The 22,754-nt window shown below is 42.5% G+C and overlaps 2 protein-coding genes across 2 annotated transcripts in view; one reads left to right on the top strand and one right to left on the bottom strand.

Moving 5' to 3' along the window:
• Positions 1–22,754, bottom strand: part of LOC311040171 (mRNA-decapping enzyme 1B-like) — a 39,881-nt gene that overhangs the window by 12,725 nt on the left and 4,402 nt on the right. The window contains exons 3-6 of the mRNA XM_084050284.1: positions 22,504–22,631; positions 13,415–13,481; positions 13,153–13,276; positions 714–812 (exon numbers count right to left, since the gene is read on the bottom strand). Of these exons, the coding sequence (XP_083906410.1) occupies positions 714–812; positions 13,153–13,276; positions 13,415–13,481; positions 22,504–22,631 (418 nt within the window). The remainder of the gene's footprint in view (positions 1–713; positions 813–13,152; positions 13,277–13,414; positions 13,482–22,503; positions 22,632–22,754) is intronic.
• LOC311040188 (uncharacterized protein) lies at positions 2,368–4,740 on the top strand. Its single transcript, XM_084050305.1, has 3 exons — positions 2,368–2,963; positions 3,484–3,546; positions 4,239–4,740. The coding sequence occupies exons 1-3, from the start codon at positions 2,579–2,581 to the stop codon at positions 4,280–4,282; spliced, it is 492 nt and encodes a 163-aa protein (XP_083906431.1). The 5' UTR covers positions 2,368–2,578; the 3' UTR covers positions 4,283–4,740.

The following is a 22,754-nucleotide window of genomic DNA, read 5'->3' on the forward strand; positions in this document are numbered from 1 at the left end:
AACAAAAGTTGCACAAGGCAGATATCACAAATAACATAGATATATACAGTAGTAATTACATTTGTATTACTTTAAAAAAAAATTATAGTGAAAATAGCCAATCTACAAGCTCAGATCTGCTATTTCCACTATTTCTGAAAATGTTTGAAAATATATGCCATTGTTTTTACATGGAAATGATTAGGAATGATTATGCAAAAAATGATCTCAAGTAATTGCGATTAGGCGATTATTATGTAATAATTGTGATAGGCCTAGGAAAGCTGTTATTCTCATTTCAATTATTTAATGACCGTAGGAACCCTGTGCCTAAATATGGAATTCCATGGCTCCAGACTGGCCCTCAAGTGTCCCAACATCAGGTCCAGGGACCACCGGGGGACAACAGTTATGGGTCTGAGGGGGTGCACAAATATAGAACCAAATGGACGGTTACATTTGCACACCCTCAAGAGCACTGAGGATTGTACAGTGTAGATTGGGGTTCCATTGGTTGAAAAATGGTATCAAAAAAAGTTAAAAGTTTGAGAATCATTGCTCTAATCAGAAATATGGGTCTCCATAGCCCAGACAATAGTGTGTGTGTGTGTGTGTGTGTGTGTGTGTGTGTGTGTGTGTGTGTGTGTGTGTGTGTGTGTGTGTGTGTGTGTGTGTGTGTGTGTGTGTGTGTGTGTGTGTGTGTGTGTTCGTGTGTTCGTGTGTTCGTGTGTTACCTGAGAGGCTGGTTTAACTGGGATGGGTTTGATGAGGTTTGGGTTTCCATATAGAACACTGCTGCCCCCTATCTGCTTTGGTTCAGAACTACTTCCTACCTAAAGTCAGAGAGTGAGTGAGAGAGTTAGAGAGTGAGAGAGAGAGAGAGAGAGAGAGAGAGTGAGAGAGAGAGATCAGAATAGGATAGGATAATACAACTTTGATGTTGCTCTCCTCCCTTGCTCAATAATGTAGCCTAAATGAACCGGTTCCATCAAAATTCAAGAAACTTTCGTAACGACAATTTAAAGTTTATCCTACTTGATGCGACGTCCATTGCACTCCTAGTAAACTGAGTTTGAAACATTGCATCCTCATACAAAAGTAGTAGTATTCCATGGAAGCTGATAGGAACAACACTTGCAAGAATAACATTTTAAATCCCTTTAGAGAGAGTAAACCCACACAAATGTGTTTTTAGCTTTAATAGTTCACTTAGCAATGACGTAAGGTACTTGTTTTTGCTTTGAAGTACGGTAATTAAAAGGCAGAGAGAGAACAAAGGTTTGAAAATAATGAAAGGCAGACAAAATTATGATGTCTGTTTTGCATAGCTCAACTCACTCAAGGACCCCTAAATTAATATGTATTTGACTGCGGACCCCCATCTAGAAAAATATTTTGTACCAGGGATCTGAAGATTTTTTTGTTTCTAATATTTTGAAAATAGCAGACCTATACGCACACATCTCATTGCATAGTGACATGTTGTGAGCTTGTAGATCGGCTATTTTCCCCAGTTGTTTTTTTTCTCTCTCTGCGACCACAATCTACCCTGTAATATCCTTAGTCTTAATTTAACTCTGATACTTTACAAATGGAACCAAATGGATCGCTAAGGGTCAATTTGACTCCATGTTTACACTCTAAAAGGTGAAAAAAAATTGAGCTGGTCACGTCTTATAAATATCTGGGCATTTGGCTAGACGCCAAGCTCTCATTTAAAGTCCATGTGGAAACCTAACCAAAACATTAACACATTACCTACTATCCACGGTTCTACTCGTGAATCAAAATGTACCCCTTTACCTGCCACGGGCTCATTCACGGTTTAAACCGTGAATGTGTTTTTTCATTGATTTACTGTATATTACACTGTTGCGCAGCCTGTGCGTTAATATTGGACCTGTAGATGAAGGGGTTAACCGAAAAAACACGTGATCAGTCAGCTGATCACAAACAGCTGTTTGCCCAAATGTGACAAAATGGAGACGGTAGTGCAGCATCGGCCATTGCGCCCAAACATTTGAGAGAGACAGAGAGTGACGGTGATCGGAGTGAAAAGAGTGGGGGTTGGTAACAGCAATAGAGTTAAAATTATTTTTGAGACAGGTCAGTCAGTGTGTGAGACAGTTTGTGAGTCAGTTAGTGATTGAGAGTGTGTGTGTGTGTGTGTGTGTGTGTGTGTGTGTGTGTGTGTGTGTGTGTGTGTGTGTGTGTGTGTGTGTGTGTGTGTGTGTGTGTGTGTGTGTGTGTGTGTGTGTGTGTGTGTGTGTGTGTGTGTGTGTGTGTGTGTGTGTGTGTGTGTTAGAAAGTGTGAGCGTTTGAGTGTCTTTAGTTTAGTTTTAGTTTTTTAGTTTTTAGTTTTATTTCAGTCGAGAGAGGAGAGGAGAGGAGAGGAGATCATTTGGTGTAGTGTGGTCGGAGAGAGAGGAGAAAAGCTTGTAGTTATGGGGGAGAAGAGGAGAGATCATTTGGTGTGGTCGGAGAGCGGAGCAGAGAGGAGAGGAGAGGTCAGTTATAGTGATCGGGAGAGGAGAAGAAAAGAAAAGAGGAGATCAGATATAGCGTAGTATAAGATAATACTGTCTCTCTCTGTGATAATATGAGGGCAAAAAAAAACTCAAACAGGGGCGCCAAACAAGTGACCGGTTCGCTACGCCAGCAGACACTGTTGGAGTCGTTGATGACTCGGGCTACTGGGGCACAACCAGCGCCGCTTGTGGACGATAAGAAGCGGTTACGCCAGTTACTGGGATTGGGCCCATCTACTCCGGTGGACGGGGAGGACGAGCAACAGTTAGTGGGGGCGACCTCTACTACGCCCGCAACGGGCCCATCTACTCCGGTGGACGGGGAGGACGAGCAACAGTTAGTGGGGGCGACCTCTACTACGGCCGCAGCGGGCCCATCTACTGCCGCGGTACCGACCGATGGTGTTCGTCGGAGCGGCAGGACCCGTCCGGAGCCCGGAGCTCACTTCAGCAGTGGTAAGATTATTTTTTATTGTGTTTTATTGTGTGTGTTTGGTGGACTAGACACGAGAAGTTGTTGCCAGGTCTGCTTATAAGTTATAAGAGACACACACACACACACACACACACACACACACACACACACACACACACACACACACACACACACACACACACACAGAGTAGCATGGGGACACCGTCTCTGATTATGATGTTAGCCTATATATTTACTGTGCTGGTGAGTGATGCCTCATAAAAATAGCAGATCCACAAGCTTGTGAGCTTGTAGATGGCTGCTATTTTTATTCTTTTTTTTGTAGGGGGATGCAGGTGCACAAAGCACTCTCCTCTGACCTTGTCTATAAAAATAGCAGATCTACAAGCTCGTTGTGAGTTTGTAGATCTGCTATTTTTATGGGGGAGTAGGCAGGTGTGCTTTATTGTAAGTCACTCTGTCTGGATAAGAGTGTTTGCTAAATACCTAAATTGATTTGATCTTCATAATATTTACCAAGTATTTGATATTTCATTTCAGACTTTGACATGGTTGAGGATGTGGAGGATGGCCGGACAACCCTGGCCAGACCATCTAGCAGAGGTAAGAACTTTTTCTGTATGACACTTGTACACAGGAATACAAAATTGCTAAAACCCCACAGAACAATGGTACATGTAGCCTATATATTTACCATGCATGTGTGTGGTGCCATAAAAAATGTCCAGTTCATGTCAACAAACCTTTTCAAAATCCTCTTTGATCTGAATTGGACTGACAGTAGATTCACACACAACACTGTAGCATGGGGACACTGATTATGAAGGATGATAATGTAGCCTATATATTTACTATGTTCTATTGTGTGATGCCTTATACAATTGCTAAAACCCCACAAAACAATGGTACATGTAGGCTATATATTTATCATGCATGTGTGTGGTGCCATAACAAATAGCAGATCTACAAGCTCGTTGTGAGTTTGTAGATCTGCTCTTTTTATTCTTTTTTTTGGAGGGGGATGCATGTGCACACAGCCCCCCTGTGTGTTGATCTGAATTGGACTGACTATAGATTCACACACAACACTGTAGCACCACCAACACACTCTGTCTGATTATGAATGATGATAATGTAGGCTATATATTTACTATGTTCTATTGTCGGTGCCTTATAAAAATAGCAGATCTACAAGCTCTTTGTGAGTTTGTAGATCTGCTATTTTTAGTCGCTCTGTCTGGATACGAGTGTTTGCTAAAAGTCTAAATTGGTATTTTGTGTATGTATATTTACAGCTATCCGACAGCCCTGCCGACTTTCTACAGCTACTCCTGCCTGATGTTCTGCTCCAGGAGATATGCAACCAAACCAACTCATATGCTAAGCAGAGACTTTCAGAGAAGCCACATGCCAGAGGAAAGCGTTGGACAGCATTGACCGTTGTAGAGCTGAAGCGTTTCCTGGGGCTGCTGTTTCTGTCTGGGCTTGTTTCCAAACCTGAGCTTTCACACTACTGGTCAACCGATGAGAACCTAGTAACACCGTTCTTCGGCAGGACCATGAGCAGGAACCGCTTCCAGTTGATTTGGAGCAATCTTCACTTCAATGACACTCCTTCTAAAGACCCGATAAGTATGGCATCAAATCTTATATGCTCTGTGACTCAACGACTGGCTATCTTCACAACATGAAGCCAGACTGTGGCATCAAGTGTTCCATCCCGGATACCGTCACCTACCTGCTAGGAGGCCTTGCAGGTGAAGGATACCGATTGTGGATGGACAACCTCTACAATAGCAATCTCTGCAATATAACCCTGTAACAATTGAGCACACACACACACACACACCCCCCCCCACACACACACACACACACACACACACACACACACACACACACTCTCTCTCTTTATTACTTTGAAAAGAAAGACTTTGAGCTGTGTTGCACTTGATATGCCATGTGATAAAATGTGTTCAAAAGCAGTTTTTTTAAAATAAAGTATTGTTTACATGACTGATGTCAATGAAGGCGAAAAATAAACGTCAAAGACTTGAAATCATTTTTTATGTCTAAACGTGTTTCTTTCACTAAAACTCTGAATCCAAGAGAAAGCTGTATGCAACTACCTCTAGCTAAAAAACAGAACATGCTATAAACTTACTTTTTTCCCAGATGAAAGAAGAGATTCTAAGCTTTATTTTGAGATATTCCATGTGTTCATAGTCCTAGCACAAAACATTCTGTGTGTCCCCAAAGATTTTTATGACTCTAAACGTGTTTATTTTACTAAATCGCTTATATCTCTGAATCTAAAGCAGTTTTTTTATTTTTTTTATTTTTATAAAGTATTGTTTACATGACTGATGTCAATGAAGGTGAAAAATAAACGTCAAAGACTTGAAATCATTTTTTATGTCTAAACGTGTTTCTTTCACTAAAACTCTGAATCCAAGAACAAAGGACAGTTTTTGGTGAAAACAAGCTGTATTCAACTACCTCTAGCTAAAAAACAGAACATGCTATAAACTCACTTTTTCTTTCAGATGAAAGAAGAGATTCTAAGCTTTATTTTGAGATATTCCATGTGTTCATAGTCCTAGCACAAAATGTTCTGTGTGTCCTCAAAGATCTTTATGACTCTAAACGTGTTTATTTTACTAAATCGCTTATATCTCTGAATCTAAGAAAAAAATGACATTTTTTGGTGAAGGCAAGCTGTATTCAACTACCTCTAGCTAAAGAACAGAACATGCTAGAAACTCACTTTTTCTTTCAGATGAAAGAAGAGATTCTAAGCTTTATTTTGAGATATTCTATGTGTTCATAGTCATAGCACAAAATGTCCTGTGTGTCCTCAAATATTAGTCAGAATGGTCAAAATCCCTGGCACTGAGGGAACCTTTTCTGAAAAACCCCTCTGGCAGGGAATGTGTTAAGAGGACAGATTGGTTTCCTCCACAGAAACAAGTCTTGTTTTTCTTGTTAGTAGAAAGACTATTGTTAAATCTGTAATAATGTCTGTTTTTAATTATGGTGATGTGTGCTGTACATGCATGCTTCACTCTCCACACTGAAGCCTCTTGAAGCAGTCTACCACAGTGCTCTATTGATTTATTACTGCCGATGGTTTTCACACCCATCATTATTTTATATGAAAAAGTAGGTTGGCCATCTCTCGCAGTTCGTAGAGAGCAACATTGTATCTTGCACCTATAATTGACGGCCAAACTCATGGGGCTACACATGTGTGTGTGCGCGGTCTCCACGCACACACATGGCCCAACTAACTCCACATTTTACCCCAAAATTCCTCAATATTCTGCCTCTGAACCGGCTGCTTCCCATACCGTTACTCTACTTCCATGATGTACAATAAATATGAAACGCATTATGCCCCAATACTATGCAAATCTCTTCCCCAGCGCGAAATTCACTTCCGGGTGCTTATTTTGGTCTGACATCAGAGAACCCACATATTTGGGCATAACTGATATAGGCAGCTCCATATATGGAGATGTCTGACACTATCTGACATCACCATAATGACAGGGGCACAGCCATCACGGTCCCATATTTGGGCATAACTGATATTAGGCAGCTCCATATATGGAGATGTCTGACACTATCTGACATCACCATAATGACAGGGGCACAGCCATCACTATAAAGGACCTGGATGCCCTGGCCAATGCCAGTGTCCTCAGCGACGCTACCAATGCCACACACGTCCACGTGTTGTTGCCTTGCAACTCTACTGCACGTAGCCCCTACCCCCTCTACTGCACGTAGCCCCTACCCCCGCAGAGCACACAGAACGACACAGAGACAACAGGAAACTTTACTACGCAGTACACAGAACGACACAGAGACAACAGGAAACTTTACTACACAGTACCCACAACTTCGCACGCAGCCATGGGACCACGCAAAAAAGCTATGCTGGGCAAACGCACACGCAATGCCACTCGCCAGCGTGTGGCTCGCGCAAATGCAGCCGCAAACGCTCTTCAATGTCACAAATACTCTCAACCACAAACTGCATACCACAACATCCCGGCTAATTCCTTTTTGCCCACACACAACTGTCTCCACTTCTCAGCTAACCGCAGTGACAGCAACCGCGCCAGCAGAAGGACAACTCGCTCCTTACAGACGCCCCCCGCCAAAAGTAAGTGCTTTGATTTACCCCATAATCCCTCCAATGCATTCTATCACCCAATCTCTCACATTCCTTTTCCTTACATCTACACAGAATATTACAATTACTATGTTACGCACACATTTCACAACTGCCTAATCATGCATGCTGTCCATCTCTCTCTTCGCAGAACGCCGCTATGAGGACCATCAATACACAACACACTCTCATCCATCACAAAGGACAAAACCAAAGGATAAACACTTCAGAAGAGCGTGGACACAGCCACAACAACTCACAGAAATAGTTGCCTTTCCCACACCTGCAATGGATTGTATCTGCACTTCATGCAAGGCCGTCATGTTCCCCTGGGAAACATCAAAACTTTCAAAAGATCCTGTCCCACTCAAAACCTTCAGTGCCTGTTGCCATTACGGAACAATCCAACTACAGCCATTCAAGGACCCCCCTCCTGCACTTCAAGCTCTGTTTGACAGGACCTCTCCAGAATCCCAACAATTCATGGCCAACATCCGACAGTACAATGGCTTAGTGTCTATGGCTTCTAAGAATGTCACCGGTAAAATCATTGCATTCAAAGGACTAGGGCCACGACCGTTCAAGATGAGTGGCCAAATGTACCACCTCACTCCCTCTGCATTCTTTCCTGACACCAATAACCGACCCAAATTCTCACAAATCTTTGTATTTGATCAGGACAATGAAATTAAGAACCGCCTTCATCAGGCTAAGGGAGAGGACCTTATTAAGGAGCCCACTTTAACCCTCATTCAAAATGAGTTAAAGACAGTTAACCCTTTAGTAAAAATCTTTAAAACCGGCGCAGAATTACTCAATGCCAACCCAACTCAGGCACTGAAAATGGTGTTCAAGTCAAAAAGCTCACAGGGGGCAAACAAAAGTCACCTCAACCCTGCTGTCCCTGACGTTGTTGTTTTTGCACCAGGATGCCAGACAGAGCCCAGAGACATTGTTCTGTACAGAACTCCAGTTGATGTACCTAATCACAGCCAGACTACACACATCAATTCACTACACCCTATGTATGACCCAGCCGCTTATCCCTTGATCTTGCCACATGGGGATGCTGGCTTCAGCATCGACAACCCCATCACAAAGGTTCATGCACAGTCACCCACAGCCAAAGTCACTCTTCAGGAGTTCTTCAGATTCCATCTACAACAGAGAACCCACTCCTTCAACACCCTTCTGAAGTCGGCCCGACTTGCTCAAGAATACTTCTGTGATCAATACTCCAAAATAGAAAATTGCCGGATGAACTACTACAGGAGTAGGGAACTACAGGACAAGTACAGGGCCCACCAGTATTCTGGTCTGATTGATTCCCTGGCTACTCAGCAAACACAGCCAGGACAGACTGAGGCCACCAACATTGGTCAACAGATAATTCTTCCAGGCTCACACACTGGTAGCCCCAGATACCTCTACAAGCACTATCTAGATGCCCTTGCCATAGCAGCCAGATACAAAAAGTTTGACCTCTTCATTACCATTACGGCAAACTCACGGAGTGAAGGTGTCCTCAATAACATTTTTGAACACCAGCAGCCCACTGACAGACCAGACATTGTCAATAAAGTCTTCAAACGGAGTCTGGATGAGCTCCTCCGCGACATGAAGCTGGGAGTTTTTGGCAAAATGAAGGCTAGAATACACACTGTTGAGGGACAGATGAGAGGACTGAAACATGCCCACATACTGCTACTCCTACACGAGATTTTGACTGTAGATGACATTGATCACATCATTAGAGCAGACATACCTGACCTGGACAAGGAGCCAGAGTTGCATCAGCTGGTGTGTCAATCCATGCTCCATGGACCCTGTGGTCCAGGCTACCCCAACAGCCCCTGCATGGTCAATGGCCTCTGTTCTAAGAAATTCCCCAAAAACTTCTGTGCCACCACTCGACTGCCTCATCATGGTCATGGCTACCCGGAGTACAGGCGGCCCATTGACGGCCACACCTTCAACAAGAAAGGCTTTCTGTTTGACAGCAGGTGGGTCGTTCCTTACAACCCCTGGGTCCTTCTCAAATACAAATGCCACATCAACGTTGAATTTGTAGGCTCCTTCCAGACCATCAAGTACCTGTACAAATACGTACATAAGGGAGCTGATGTTGGCACCCTCGACATTGAACCCTCTTGAAGCAGTCTACCACAGTGCTCTATTGATTTATTACTGCCGATGGTTTTCACACCCATCATTATTTTATATGAAAAAGTAGGTTGGCCATCTCTCGCAGTTCGTAGAGAGCAACATTGTATTTTATTAATTTATAAGACCTTGTGTGGTAAGCTCAGCCAATTGTGTTTGTACAGACGCCCGACAAAGCCGGATGCACCACGGCGGATTCGAACCCACAACCTCCGTGGTGGTGGGCAGAGACTTTACCACTGCGCCATCCGAGCGCATTTAAAACTTATTTATTTTAACAAATAATATATCACTTAGCCTACCTTTAACCCATTAAGGCCTGAGGTTCCGATTCTACAAAATGTCTTCTAAATCCCAAGAGATTTAAAAAAAAACGTAATGTTGCTATTTCAGTGCTCCTCAAACTTGTTCATGTCAAGGACCCCAAAATGTATATGTATTTGGCCGCGGACCCCCCATCTAAAAATATTTTGTTCCAGGGACCCCCAGAAGCAAAGATTTGAGTAAAAAATGTTTGCTTTAAAAGAATATAAATATATTAATTTGCACACATTTTCTCGATTTTTCAAAAATAGCAGATACACAAGCTCATAGTGCGGCACTCTGTGCCTATTTTTGAATAGCTAAAGTGTAAAGTAATGCTTTTTAGCTCAAATCAAACAATTACACAGATGCGTTTCAGGTCTTAATGGGTTAATAGATAGATAGATAGATAGATAGATAGATAGATAGATAGTGACTCCTACACTACACCTTAGAGCAGAGGTCTTCAACAGGGGGTCCGGGACCCCTCGGGAGTCCTCAGAGTTACTACAGGGGGTCCGCCAAATCATTGTGTGATTTTTACATTAACCACTTCAACCAAGCATCCCTATTCTGAGGAGAAATTTAGCCAAAAATAGCAGATCTACAAGCACACAGCGAGGAACTGTGCGCTTGTAGATCTGCTATTTTCGGCAAAGTGGTTTAGTATGGGGGGGTGGGGGGCAGACTAAGTACAGAGTGAAAGGTCAGGTATACTAAGTGTTGTTTAAGTGCATGGTTAAATGTCTGGAATTACACATTAACATGCACCTACATGATAGTGCTGTGAAACAAGTCTATGAAGCTGCCTGTGAAATCTATGAAAAAAAAAATAATTTTATACAATATATAATGGGGGTCCCTGCTTTATCTCGCTCTCAGCCAAGAGGTCCTTGGCCTGAAAACGTTGAAGACCCCTGCCTTAGAGATCAGAAAATTAAACACAAAACAATCAAAGACATAACATCACGACAGCGAGATCTTTTCTAGATATCTCTCTCTGACGTTTGCTTGCCTACCTCCATTATATGACCACAAAAACCCAGAGAGTTGTGTGAAAAATACAACACACCAATTCCTGTGATTGTGGATGTACGGGTGAAGGGTGTTTCAACAACCATTTATAGTTAATTGTGTGAGTTCCTGGGGTGTGGGTGGGATTTGAAGTGCGTTCACATGTGCACAGTCTGAAGTTGTTTGGATGTTACAAGATTAATGGCGTACATGTAGGAATGCAGTGTCCAAGTAGGTGAAAATGTAAAACGTGACATAGACGCTGTGGCGGTTGTTTCAGTATTGTGGTTGTTGCAACAGCTCTACTTATATCTCATATCTAAGCTTGTATATTATCTTATAGGCGGATTTCTTGTTTACAAACATTGAAATTGCACACGCAGGTGCCGGTTTCATGTACTGTAATCCAGTGGTTTTCAACCCTTTCCATAAAAAGGTCCATTATTTATTCAGCATTTGAGCCACGGACCACCATTTGATGAGATTTAGCCTCTCAGACCCAAGACTTATTTTGTTGTCGTTGGATAAGATTTTGTCCACAATTCCATGTTGTATTGATGTTGGTACCATAGGAGAGATAACAGGCAAACGTTGATCAAAATAACAATTCTTCTACATTCTCTAATTGTGTAGACTTCTTGTAAATTAAGTAATGCAGATGTTTAACAATAATTTAACTCTTGAGAGCGTAAAATGAAACCAAATGGACCCGTAAGGGTCCATTTGGTTACATTTTACTCTCTCAAGAGTTTAAGAACTATAAGGGTCCATTTGGTTACCAACTCTCCATCATTTAGCTGGGGACCACCTGGAACCCCCTCAAGGACCACTGGTGGTCCTCGGACCACTGGTTGAAAACCACTGATGTAATCAATTCCCAACAGATCCCCACAACTGTTGTTTTGTGGAGCGTTGGTTTCTGTTCATTCAACCTCTTCTTGTGTGTTGGCTGTTGAGACGCTCCTATAGCGAGACATATACTGTATACTTCACCCCTCAACGGTATTGCACGCCGAGAACGGCTGACATACAAGCTCACATCGCGTCACGGATGCGACCGGTGTGAGCTTGGAGCTCTGCTGTTCTCGGCCGTTCTCTGCGCGCAAAACCTTTCGCACGGCGGAGCATAAATTAGGTTTGAGGGGATACAGCTGTGCGATCAAGCGGGCTCTGGTACCGTGATCGTAGGGAGCGCTCCCTCTGTGACTGGAGGTGGGGTTCGGTGGACAACTGCTTTGAGAATGTTGTTTACACACAACATAAGCCACGGTATACATTTCAAGAGCGAGAGATCACAGTAAACATCCATCCTAAACCTTCTTCCTCCACACTGGGAGGAAAACAGCAAGTTTGATGGGATGCATTTTTACATGTGAGTGCTGTGACCACTTTTACATTGCATCTAATGAGCAGTCGGGTTCTTTTGGCCTCGGCCTGCGCGCGCATACTGGTTCTTATCAGTGAGACGTTGTCTGGAAATGCATCTAAACTGCTCACAAAATGTAAGGAAACTTGAATTTGGGCCATTATATCTTCCCTTTAATAATACCAATCAGTAAGGTGTTTTATATCATTTTAATCGTTGATTCGTCACCTTTACAACAAGGTACAGCTTCTAAACATCGGGAATTCATGGAATGAGCAACACAGGCAAATGTGTCGGTAGCGCTGAACAAAAATGTGCCAAAATGGCCTGTTAGACTTTTCTGCTGACATTCAATGTCGTGACATTCACTGGGCTTCAGGTGTGTGCCAGTCACAGGTTAAACAGGACTAAACACAGATAACAATGATATATAACACTTTACTAATTGGCATTAGTAAAGGGGAGATATAATGGCCCAAATTCAAGTTTCCTTACATTTTGTGAGCAGTTTATATCTCATATGTTGTGTATCAAAATTCGGTTCCAAGTAGGAGCCAAATCCAAATCGCCAGGTACCAGGTACCCATAAAACTGAAGGAATTGGTATCGATAAAATCAGACATATGAGAGGTTACATTTCTAAAAGTTGACAATTATTGATGGAACATTTTTCTACAGGGACAAGTTTCAGCATTGGCTCTGTCCGAGTAATACTATTATACACAGCTTGTAGTTGTAACAGTAAATACTATTTATTTCATTTAACGCTTAGAAGTAGAAGAAGATACGTTTGTTGTTTAAACGTTTTCGTTTCTTACCATTTTGGAAGCGAAATGGGGACTCGATAAGCAGAATCAGAATCGCAAACAATAAAATCCAAATGATACTCATCCCTATTATGTTAGATCTTAGGTTTTCAAACTGGGGTCCGGAGACCCCCAAGGGTCACTTGAGGAACTCTTAAGCCCTATTTTATAATTGTTTTGCTAAATAGCAGATCTACAAGCTCACAACACGTCACAGTGCGATGCGTTGTGAGCTTGTAGATCTGCTATTTTGGAAAAGTGTTGACATATCTTGTCCCTGACACAAAAGCTTTTGAAACAGTCAAAAGCTTGGTCGAATAGATATCAATTTGGGGGTCCTTGATCTGAAAATGTGTGAGAACCACATGATGATGTCTTACTTTGTTGTATTCGGTGCGTGCTTTATTCAGCAACTGTAGGATGTCTACGGTCTTCTCCCCTCCTCGTTCAGGTGACGAACATTCGTCCTGAGACTGATCCGAGACCTGCTCCTGTTGGCTCAGACTACACACACACGTGCACACACACACACACACACACACACACACACACATTACATTACATTAAATTAACACACTACGGTGCTTTGATCTGACCTGCATGTGGGTTATTTACTTGTGTTTTAAAAAAATGGATACTCACGTCTTTATTCTCTGAGCGATACGCACGCAGTCTTCGTTATTATAAAACCAGATACCACGGATCGTCACTGAAAGACAGACAGACAGAGTTGAGTATTAATAGTCTCGTAGGCTTGTCTGAACTCTGTCGTGATTCACACATGTATAATCCGTATAACATTAGAGGTGCAACAGTTAACTGATCGAGTTAATTGGTTATGAAAAAGTTTGAGAACCACTGATTTAGAAGGCGTTTGTAGAATCGGCCTCAGGTCTTAATGGGTTAACCGTTAGACAAAGTACAGTAGCAAAAAGCTGCGTTTGAGCTTGTACGTTGGCTATTTTAAGTGGTTAATCAGACAGTCATTAGAATTATTTTGTATTGATTCGTTCATGTAAAAAAAAAAAGAAATTAAACCACAATTCTCGATTAATCAACTGAATCGAAAACATAATCGATAGAATACTCATTAAGAAAAAAATAGATATAGCTGCAGCCCTATATAACACCCCAGTCCTCACAATAGTGTAGCATTGAGCTGTTCTGAGACCAGTGTTCAGTATGCTGCGCAGACAGGCAGGCAGACATATACAGTAAACGGTCTATTATTAGCCATTTAGCTAGCTGTAAATCCAGGCTTTTCAAACTAAGACTAGTTTCCCAGACAGAGGGAGCATTAGACTCACAAATACAGATAAATATTGTTCTCATGGGATTCGTAGGGAGACAGACAGACAGACAGACAGAGGCAAACATAGACAGCAGCTCTGTCTGAGAATTATTTTAACGTTCATCTGCTGTTGTAAGAAAAGAGTAGATTTGATCATAAAAAAAGAATATCACATGTGGGTTCTTCTCAACCTTTTCAGGCGGCAACCCCCCCAAAAAAATCCTATTTGAACTGGGGACCCCTCATTCTGTTTGACTCCGTTCCACACATAAATATTGTGAAAATAGCTGATCGACAAGCTCACAATGCCTCGCAGTCGATCAGCTATTGACATTTTTTTTCCCTCTTTCTTATATTATTTGACAATTTGGCCAATGTTTGACCAGTTTTCATAGTATAGTTTGTTGATTACTTTTGATGCAGTAATTGTCTTTTCTCATTCAACTTTTCTTTTGGTATTAAAAACGTCTTCCAAGTCTAGTCTTACATTGTCATCTTCACTGTCATCTGGGGAGCCCCCAAAATCCTGTGGGGACCCACCTGGGGGTCCCGACCCACAGGTTGAGAACCACTGCATTAGTCAATTGATGAACCTACAGATGTGCCATTTGTACATGAAATTAACCCTAGTTTAAACCAGGCTGACCCAACAAGCTGTTCCAGCTGTTTGTTGAAAATCATGACGCATACATGCATGCACACACACACACACACACACACACACACACACACACACACACACACACACACACACACACACACACACACACACACACACACACACACACACACACACACACACACACACACACACACACACACACACACACACACACACACTCATAGTTCAACTTAACAGCAGCTCACATGCTCAGTGATGTTAATCAACTACATTGTCTGTTGCCTGGCAACTAATGGATCCTATGATTTGCTGATATCGCCTGGCTGTTAGACACAGTTTAAAAGGAAACAAGGAGTTTGAGAATGTTCCGTGGAATTAGTCAGAGACGAGAACAGTGATGACAGCTGGATAAGGTACACATCCTCTCACACCTACACACAAAGACTTCAGATATGGACAACAGAAGATAAAACTAATCCCCAAAATGACGAGAGGGAGAATTAATATGCGTGTAGGAATGTGAAAGTGTGTTTGAGTCTGGGATTGTACAGCTGGAAAGAGAACACACACACACACACACACACACACACACACACACACACACACACACACACACACACACACACACACACACACACACACACACACACACACACACACACACACACACACACACACACACACACACACACACACACACACACACACACACAGTGTTGACCCTGGGAAAATCGGTCCCAGGACCAAATAAGTCACTGAGGGGGTGGGTGGGAGAGAGAGAGAGAGAGAGAGAGACTTCTAAAACCAAGTAGACCAAATGTTCCCATAGCTCCAACTGTTTTCTGATTGGCCAAAAACAGTAAGTGCCTATCATAAATGGAGAGAGGGATGGAGGAAAGATACAGAGATACAGTCATAGAGAAAGAAAGAGGGAGAGAAGGCGCAGAATGATGTCATCAGTTAAGGAGTGCGTTTAGTAGCATTGTGGCTGAACTCCACACATGCACGCACACACACACACACACACACACACACACACACACACACTGCGACCTCAATGCTGCCTGAACAGCTGGCAGACAGTGGACACAGAGAGGGGTTATCCAACCGTCAACCCCAACAAGAACTCTCAACGGAAGTTGTAGAAAGGAACCTATAGTCTTAGCATGAACTCTGGAATCCACGCTGCTGTCACACTGGAAGCTACGACAGTAACCGATGCAGTGAACAACATCTCTGGGAGCTGCGTCACATCTGAAATGAAGAACGTCACCTGAAGCTACGTCAGTGGAGGCTACATCAGAAATCATGCGGTGAAGAACGTCAGTGGAAGCCACGACAGTAACCGATACAGTGAAGAACCTCCACTAGATTTCCACTAGGTTTGGAGTCGAGTTCAATTTAAAGAAGGCGAGATGGTCACTCAATCACCTTTAACTGAGAAACAGCAGGAAAGCTGAGAGGGAGACAGTGTAGGAGGGACAGACAGTACACAAACTGAGAGACAGACGGTGTAGGAGAGACAGAGAAACAGACAGTAGAAAAGCTTAGAGGGAGACAGTGTAGGAGAGACAGACGGTAGAGAAGATGGTTGGATCTGATCCAAGACCAGGGGGTAGATGTGTGTCTGAATCTGAACCCTTACCCCGTATGTCAGTATTGTGAGTCGGTTGCGTCACTCTACTATTAGCATCATGAACAGCTTGTGTCTGTCCTACCTCGAAGTCTAAAAGGTCTCCTGGAACTGGCTATTGTCAAAACTTGCCCTACACTGGTTGTGTTTGGTAGAAATCAGATATGAGACGTTACGTTGCTGGTGGCTGCATACTGAAGGATTAGCTGTGCCTTGAGGAAAAGACTCTCCATCGTTTATCCACAAGAACGCTGTGCCCCGGCTCCCCAGAGACTGCTTTTTAAAACAGTTTGAAACTGGCTTTGAGGAATCGCTACTATCTTTGTTTCCAACAAGAGGATAAGGTTATATATATTCCATAAAAAAACATTATATCAAGGAGAGGTGAATGGAGACTTGGTGAGTAAAGAGATATTTTTGTACTTTACAGTCACAGCTATGGTTATCGCCAGGTCATAAAATCAGAGAAGAGTGATTCTAAAGTCCCTGGGGCTCCTAACCTCATATTTGTAGAAAGATACATCAGAAAGGCAACAAGCCCTGGACTCTCAACACAGCTACTGTCACAGCTCCTGTCTCCAACAAATACAGACAAACTGGTGGAACTTTTACATTCAACAACATCGTAATACTGAAGAAAGGTTAACAAGACCCAAAGCTACGCACAGTCAGCCAATCCATCCAAGGGAACTGACTTCATGGACTCATCAATGTGAGGAATCACTCCTTTTGAACACCAACAGACTACGCTTTTCTTTGAGCAACCGTGTGGTCCAGAAACAGCCCACATCAAGGATCAGTGTTGACAACTGAACACCGGCAACGTAGCGCTTAATTTAAAGCAACTTGGAAATACAAAGCAACATTCAGGTGAATGAAAAGACTGACTTAATCTACTCAAATACCTCTAGACCCAACTAAATGGGACTGGATGGACAGTGCGATGTGTGTGTTGGTTGGGGTTAGGTTTAGGTATTTAGAGGTAAGGTTTAGGGGTTGGGTCGAAGTTAAAGCTATTTATTTATTTTTATACTAGTTGTGGCAGATCTATATGCTCACAACATGTCGCAGTGCTTTAGTTTTACAGTTTAAAATAGAAACAACAAAAGGTAAAGATGACATTTTTGAAATTCTGTCCTAGAATTTTGATGTCCTCACAAGTATAGTAATACAAATGTGTGTGTGTGCATGTGTTTTATGTGTTACTGGAGCAGCCATGTTTAGGAGCCTGTTCCAGAGAAGACCCAGACATAAAAGACTGCAGGAGGAACCAGAAGTGAGGTTCAAAGGTCAGCTGGTGTCAGAGACTGAGCTGGGATACACCTATGTACGACCTGGAGGTAGGACAGGGTTAACACTACTAAAGGAGCACGTCACCCATTTTCAACCTGTTTCCCTTGGCACCCTTTCTGTCTACTCTCTCTGTGTTTCAGAAGAGAGCTGTGGACAGTTCAGACACCTGCCTACCAATGACATCATCGGTAGGCAGGTTTGGTCATTTTAAACTTTTATTTATTTTATCAATGCAACAATGGCTTTCCAGGAAGAGAAAAGCTGTAGTTTCTATTAAGCATGGAATCCCCATCAATGATGTCACTGGTAGGCAGGTTTCTGAACTGATGCATTGTGGATGTGTAAATCTGCTATTTTCGCTATTTTGACAAAATAATTGCCAGGTGTAAAGTGGATGAAAGCAAGTTTTGTACAACATGTTTAACATTTTTGACAACTTCCAAACAGACAAGGCCTATTTAGTGTGTGTGTGTGTGTGTGTGTGTGTGTGTGTGTGTGTGTGTGTGTGTGTGTGTGTGTGTGTGTGTGTGTGTGTGTGTGTGTGTGTGTGTGTGTGTGTAAGAGAGAGAGAGAGAGAGAAAGAGAGAGCGCAAGAGAGAGGACACTAAATCTTTTGACTGCCCTCTCACAAGCTGTGTATATTATACTTGCTACTTGCTGTGCATGAATACATACATACATACAGTAACACGTTCAAACTATTGCAGGAGATGGCAGTCTATGAGATAGTTTTCTGGTGGTTACATTTTAATGATCATTTTAATTCAAAACAGAACATGTTTTCTCTTCTTCACCACAATAGTGTAAACCACATGTTTCATCTTCCTTTTATTAAGAAGCAAAATCAACAAAAGCTCATTGTTGTTGCTACTTGAAGTCTGTGACTCCACTTGGATATGGACATTCAGCCATACAGTGCCATTGGTAAAGTAAAGGTTGCGACAAGAGATCAAGATAGAACATGAAATATTTCAATATATCGCATTGACTTGGTGTTCAATTTTACCTCGTGTCATTCTCGCATATACAATGTTTCACATTCGAGACTGAGTCGTTATGAGGTGGCCTTGCGTCTAGTCCCTCTACACACTCTAAAAGGCAGCGGTCCTGTTTCCTTGAAGTCTCCTTAGCTCCTAGTTTTACGTAATTCCCAAGTTTCCCTCAAGTCTCTTTAGTCCCTTAGGCTTAAACAGTTTGTTGGAAAGTTTCCTGAATGTGCAACTTCCTGTCACAGTAAAGGATAATATGAATGAATAGCAAAAATAGACTAAACTCCCAACTCATTGTCAATCACGATGCGATGCATTGTGAGCTCGTAGATTGGCTATTTTCGAGAATTTACGCCTATAATGACATGCCCAAAATAGGGATGCCAGGTTGAAAGTGGTCACGAAGTGGTATGAAGCCAACCACACTCAATTGTGTGACCGAGCTCAAGTCAGCCTGAGCAGAGCTCCTCCGTTTCCCTGGAGTTTCCTGTGTGTTTGTGAGCTCTGCGGTATCTCCACATGTATTTTTAGACCCCAGAGGGCTACTGTGTGCCAGCAGTCACAGCTCCTCTGAGAGCCGCATATCTGTCTAATGATTAGATTCCACGACCTCTCTCCACACAGGTCACACTACACAGGACATACGGTCGTCAGGGCACTGGTTCTCAACCACTGGGCCCGTGACCCAAAAATGGGTAGTGAGCCGCTGTGATAGGGACAAAGAAGGACTTTATAAAGATCGAGCTATACAGAACATTGGTACCATGGTTTTTCAAAACAAACATTGTAACTGATCTAATCCAACTGCTAACATACTGCATTCGGCCAGATTCTCATAATTCTCCCATAATTCTGAGAGCGTACAAATGGAACCAAATGCATTTGCTTCCATTTGTACGCTCTCAGAGTTACAAACCTGTAAGGGTCCATTTGGAACCCACTCAAGGAGCCCAGAGGGTCCCTGGACGCCACTCTGAGAACCACCGCTGTAGGCTTCTAGCTTAGCATTCCATTTAATAGATAGATGGTGGTATTGATTGAATGATTGAATACTTTATTAGTCAGACAGTAAGGCTAAAATGATAACACAAAAAAGCCCCAGTGACTTGTTTCCATTGTGGAAACAATTTAGTAATAACAAATTTGCTTGATAACTAAATGAAACCACCATTCTGTCCTCTGGTGTCGAGCACCAGATACATTTTGCTCAAAACTTGGCTGAAGCACGTTGGACTTGACTTTTGGGATTTCTAATATCGATTAAATCGATTAGTTTGTTAAATATTGCACCCCAACATTAGGGGTGCAATATTTAATCGATTTAATTAATAAGAACAACCAACAATTGATAATTTTATAAAATAATAGATAAATAATGTATCGCTTGGGCATGCTATTATAGGCAAACAATATTCAAAAAGCTATTTTCACTATTTTTACACAACACTGTAAAATGACGCTTAAGTGATTCATCGATTTGTTGATATCTAAAATAAAATACAAAAATCAATATTGATTTATTTCAATTAATCAAAAAAAGTAATCGATAGAATAATTGCTAAGAAAATAATGGATTGTAGCAGCCCTATAATCAAGCCTCTCTCTCGCACAACAGATGTACTGACTGGCTCCAACGAGTATATAGACATACAAATGTTAAATATGGATGAAGTTTGACAGTTTGGGTGTGCAGTCTCGCTGGACAGCCTTGTGGGATATCCTACGCAGCCAAGGAACCAGATTCCTAAGTAGCCATACTTCCTAAAAATGCACCCTACCTACGATGCATCCTTGCATAAGACAGAGCCAGAGAGAGAGAGAGAGAATGAGAGGAACGGAGAGAGAGGACTAAAGAATGTGGAATGTAGGTGTGTGTGTGTGTGTGTGTGTGTGTGTGTGTGTGTGTGTGTGTGTGTGTGTGTGTGTGTGTGTGTGTGTGTGTGTGTGTGTGTGTGTGTGTGTGTGTGTGTGTGTTTCCTGGTCCTCACAAGAAAAATGATTGAGAAAAGATTTCAACAGATAGCTTTACAATTAGGAAAAGATTCACGTTGGGATTAGGATTAGGCATTTAGAGGTTACGTTTTGGAGTTGGGATTAGAGTTACAACTGAATTATACTTAGTTGGTGTTGTGTACCAAAAAATAGCCGATCTACAAGTTGTGAGCTTGTAGATCTGTTATATTTAGGCTTTAGGTCTACGGTTAAAAATGCCAAAAATAAAATAAAAAACAGGCATTCATAAAATCGCTGTCATAAAACATTGACGTCCTCACAAGTATAGTAATACAGACGTGTGTGTGTGTGTGTGTCTGCGTGTATGCGCGCGCGCGTGTGTGTGTGTGTGTGTGTGTGTGTGTGTGTGTGTGTGTGTGTGTGTGTGTCTGCCTGCGTGTATGCGTGTGTGTGTGTGTGTGTGTGTGTGTGTGTGTGTGTGTGTGTGTGTGTGTGTGTGTGTGTGTGTGTGTGTGTGTCTGCGTGTACCCGCGCGTGTGTGTGTGTGTGTGTGTGTTTATGTTATCAGTTGAGTGTTGTGTCTATCTAATCTATACTGGCTGTTTGCTGCCGTCAGACACCAAAGAGAGGAGAGACAGACAGCTAGTACCGTAGCCGGTACGATGCCTCTGTTCCTTATATGGACCTAACGCAGGACACACAGCGTGCTGTCTGTCTGCTCTGTCTGTGCTTTACGCTACTGCTTCTCAAAGTGGGGTTTGGGGACCCCGCCAGGGGCTCTTGAGGGGTTTCCAGGGGGTCCCCAGCAAAATGAGGAACAGTTTAACCCCGTTTCATACGGTACTTTAGCTATTCAAAAATAGCCGATCTACATGCTCACAATGTGTCGCCATGCGTTGTGTTATGAGCTTGTAGATCTGCTATTTTTGAAAGATTTGGAAGAATGTTGAAGATTTGCGAAAGATTTTCTCTTAAGGGGGTCTCCGACTCAAAATATTTTCAAATGGGGGTCAGCCAAATACATATCAATTTGGGGGTCCTTGATATGAAAAAGTTTGAGAACCACTGATCTACACCACACGAGTCTAGCACACACGCCATGCCTGTCTGTCTGTCTGTCTGTCTCTCTGTCTACCTGTCATCCTCTACCATTGTATAATTGTGTTTCCTTTGCTTGATGTTCTGTGCAGTTGTTGAAATGTACAATACCATTGGTTTTCAACCAGTGGTCCGGGGACCACCAGTGGTCCTCGAGGGGGTTCCAGGTGGTCCCCAGCTAAATGGTGGAGAGTTGGTAACCAAATGGAACCTTATAGATCTTTAACTCCTGAGTGTAAAATGAAACCAAATGGACCCGTATTCCCGTAACGCGCTCAATAGTTAAATTGTTAAACATCAGCATTAGTTCATTTATAAGTAGTCTACTCAATCAGAGAATGTAGAAGAATTGTTATTTTGATCAAAGTTTGCCTGTTATCTCTCCTATGTTACCACATCAATACAGCATGGATGGAATTGTGGACAAAATATTATCCAACGATAACAAAATATTTAAAGTTTTAAATATTTTCAAATCTAAATCTCATCAAACGATGGTCCGTGGCTCGAATGCCGAATAAATAATGGACCTTGATATGAAAAAGGTTGAAAATCACTGTTCTATACAAATAAAACTGCCGTGCCTTGCCTTACCTGTCGTTCTGACTGGCTGGCTGGCTAGTGGCTACAGTACATGTCTGTGCTGTACACAGCTATAGTATACACACCATGTTGTCTGTCTGCCAGTAGACAAAAAGACAAGAAGGACAGACAGACAGACAGACAGACAGACAGACAGACAGACAGACAGACAGACAGACAGACAAATAGACAGACAGAGAGGTTAACCTGTCTAACGGTCTACCCGTTCAACTACCTGTGTATGCAAGGTGTGTGTGCGCGTGTACATACGGTGTGTGTTGCGGTATAACAGGAACGGGTCCTGTACTTGGAAGTCCAGGTCTTTGGTGATTGGTTCGGTAAGGTTCTCCGGACGCAGTCTGTTCCTGATGGTGAAGCCATGTCTGGGAGACGCCAGTCTGACAGAGAGATAGACACAGACACACACACACACACACACACACACACACACACACACACACACACACACACACACACACACACACGCACACACGTCAAGGGGACATCACTCTGAGACATAA

Source organism: Gymnoscopelus microlampas (assembly GCF_963454915.1).
Source record: "Gymnoscopelus microlampas genome assembly, chromosome: 23".
Lineage (NCBI taxonomy): Eukaryota > Metazoa > Chordata > Actinopteri > Myctophiformes > Myctophidae > Gymnoscopelus > Gymnoscopelus microlampas.

What these genes read in the sequence shown, in the direction of transcription:
- LOC311040188 (XM_084050305.1), top strand. Translation starts at nt 2,579, where the DNA reads ATGAGGGCAAAAAAAAACTCAAACAGGGGCGCCAAACAAGTGACCGGT. An exon ending in CGGAGCTCACTTCAGCAGTG is followed by an intron (nt 2,964 to 3,483) that starts GTAAGATTATTT and finishes ATTTCATTTCAG; the next exon opens with ACTTTGACATGGTTGAGGAT. An exon ending in GGCCAGACCATCTAGCAGAG is followed by an intron (nt 3,547 to 4,238) that starts GTAAGAACTTTT and finishes GTATATTTACAG; the next exon opens with CTATCCGACAGCCCTGCCGA.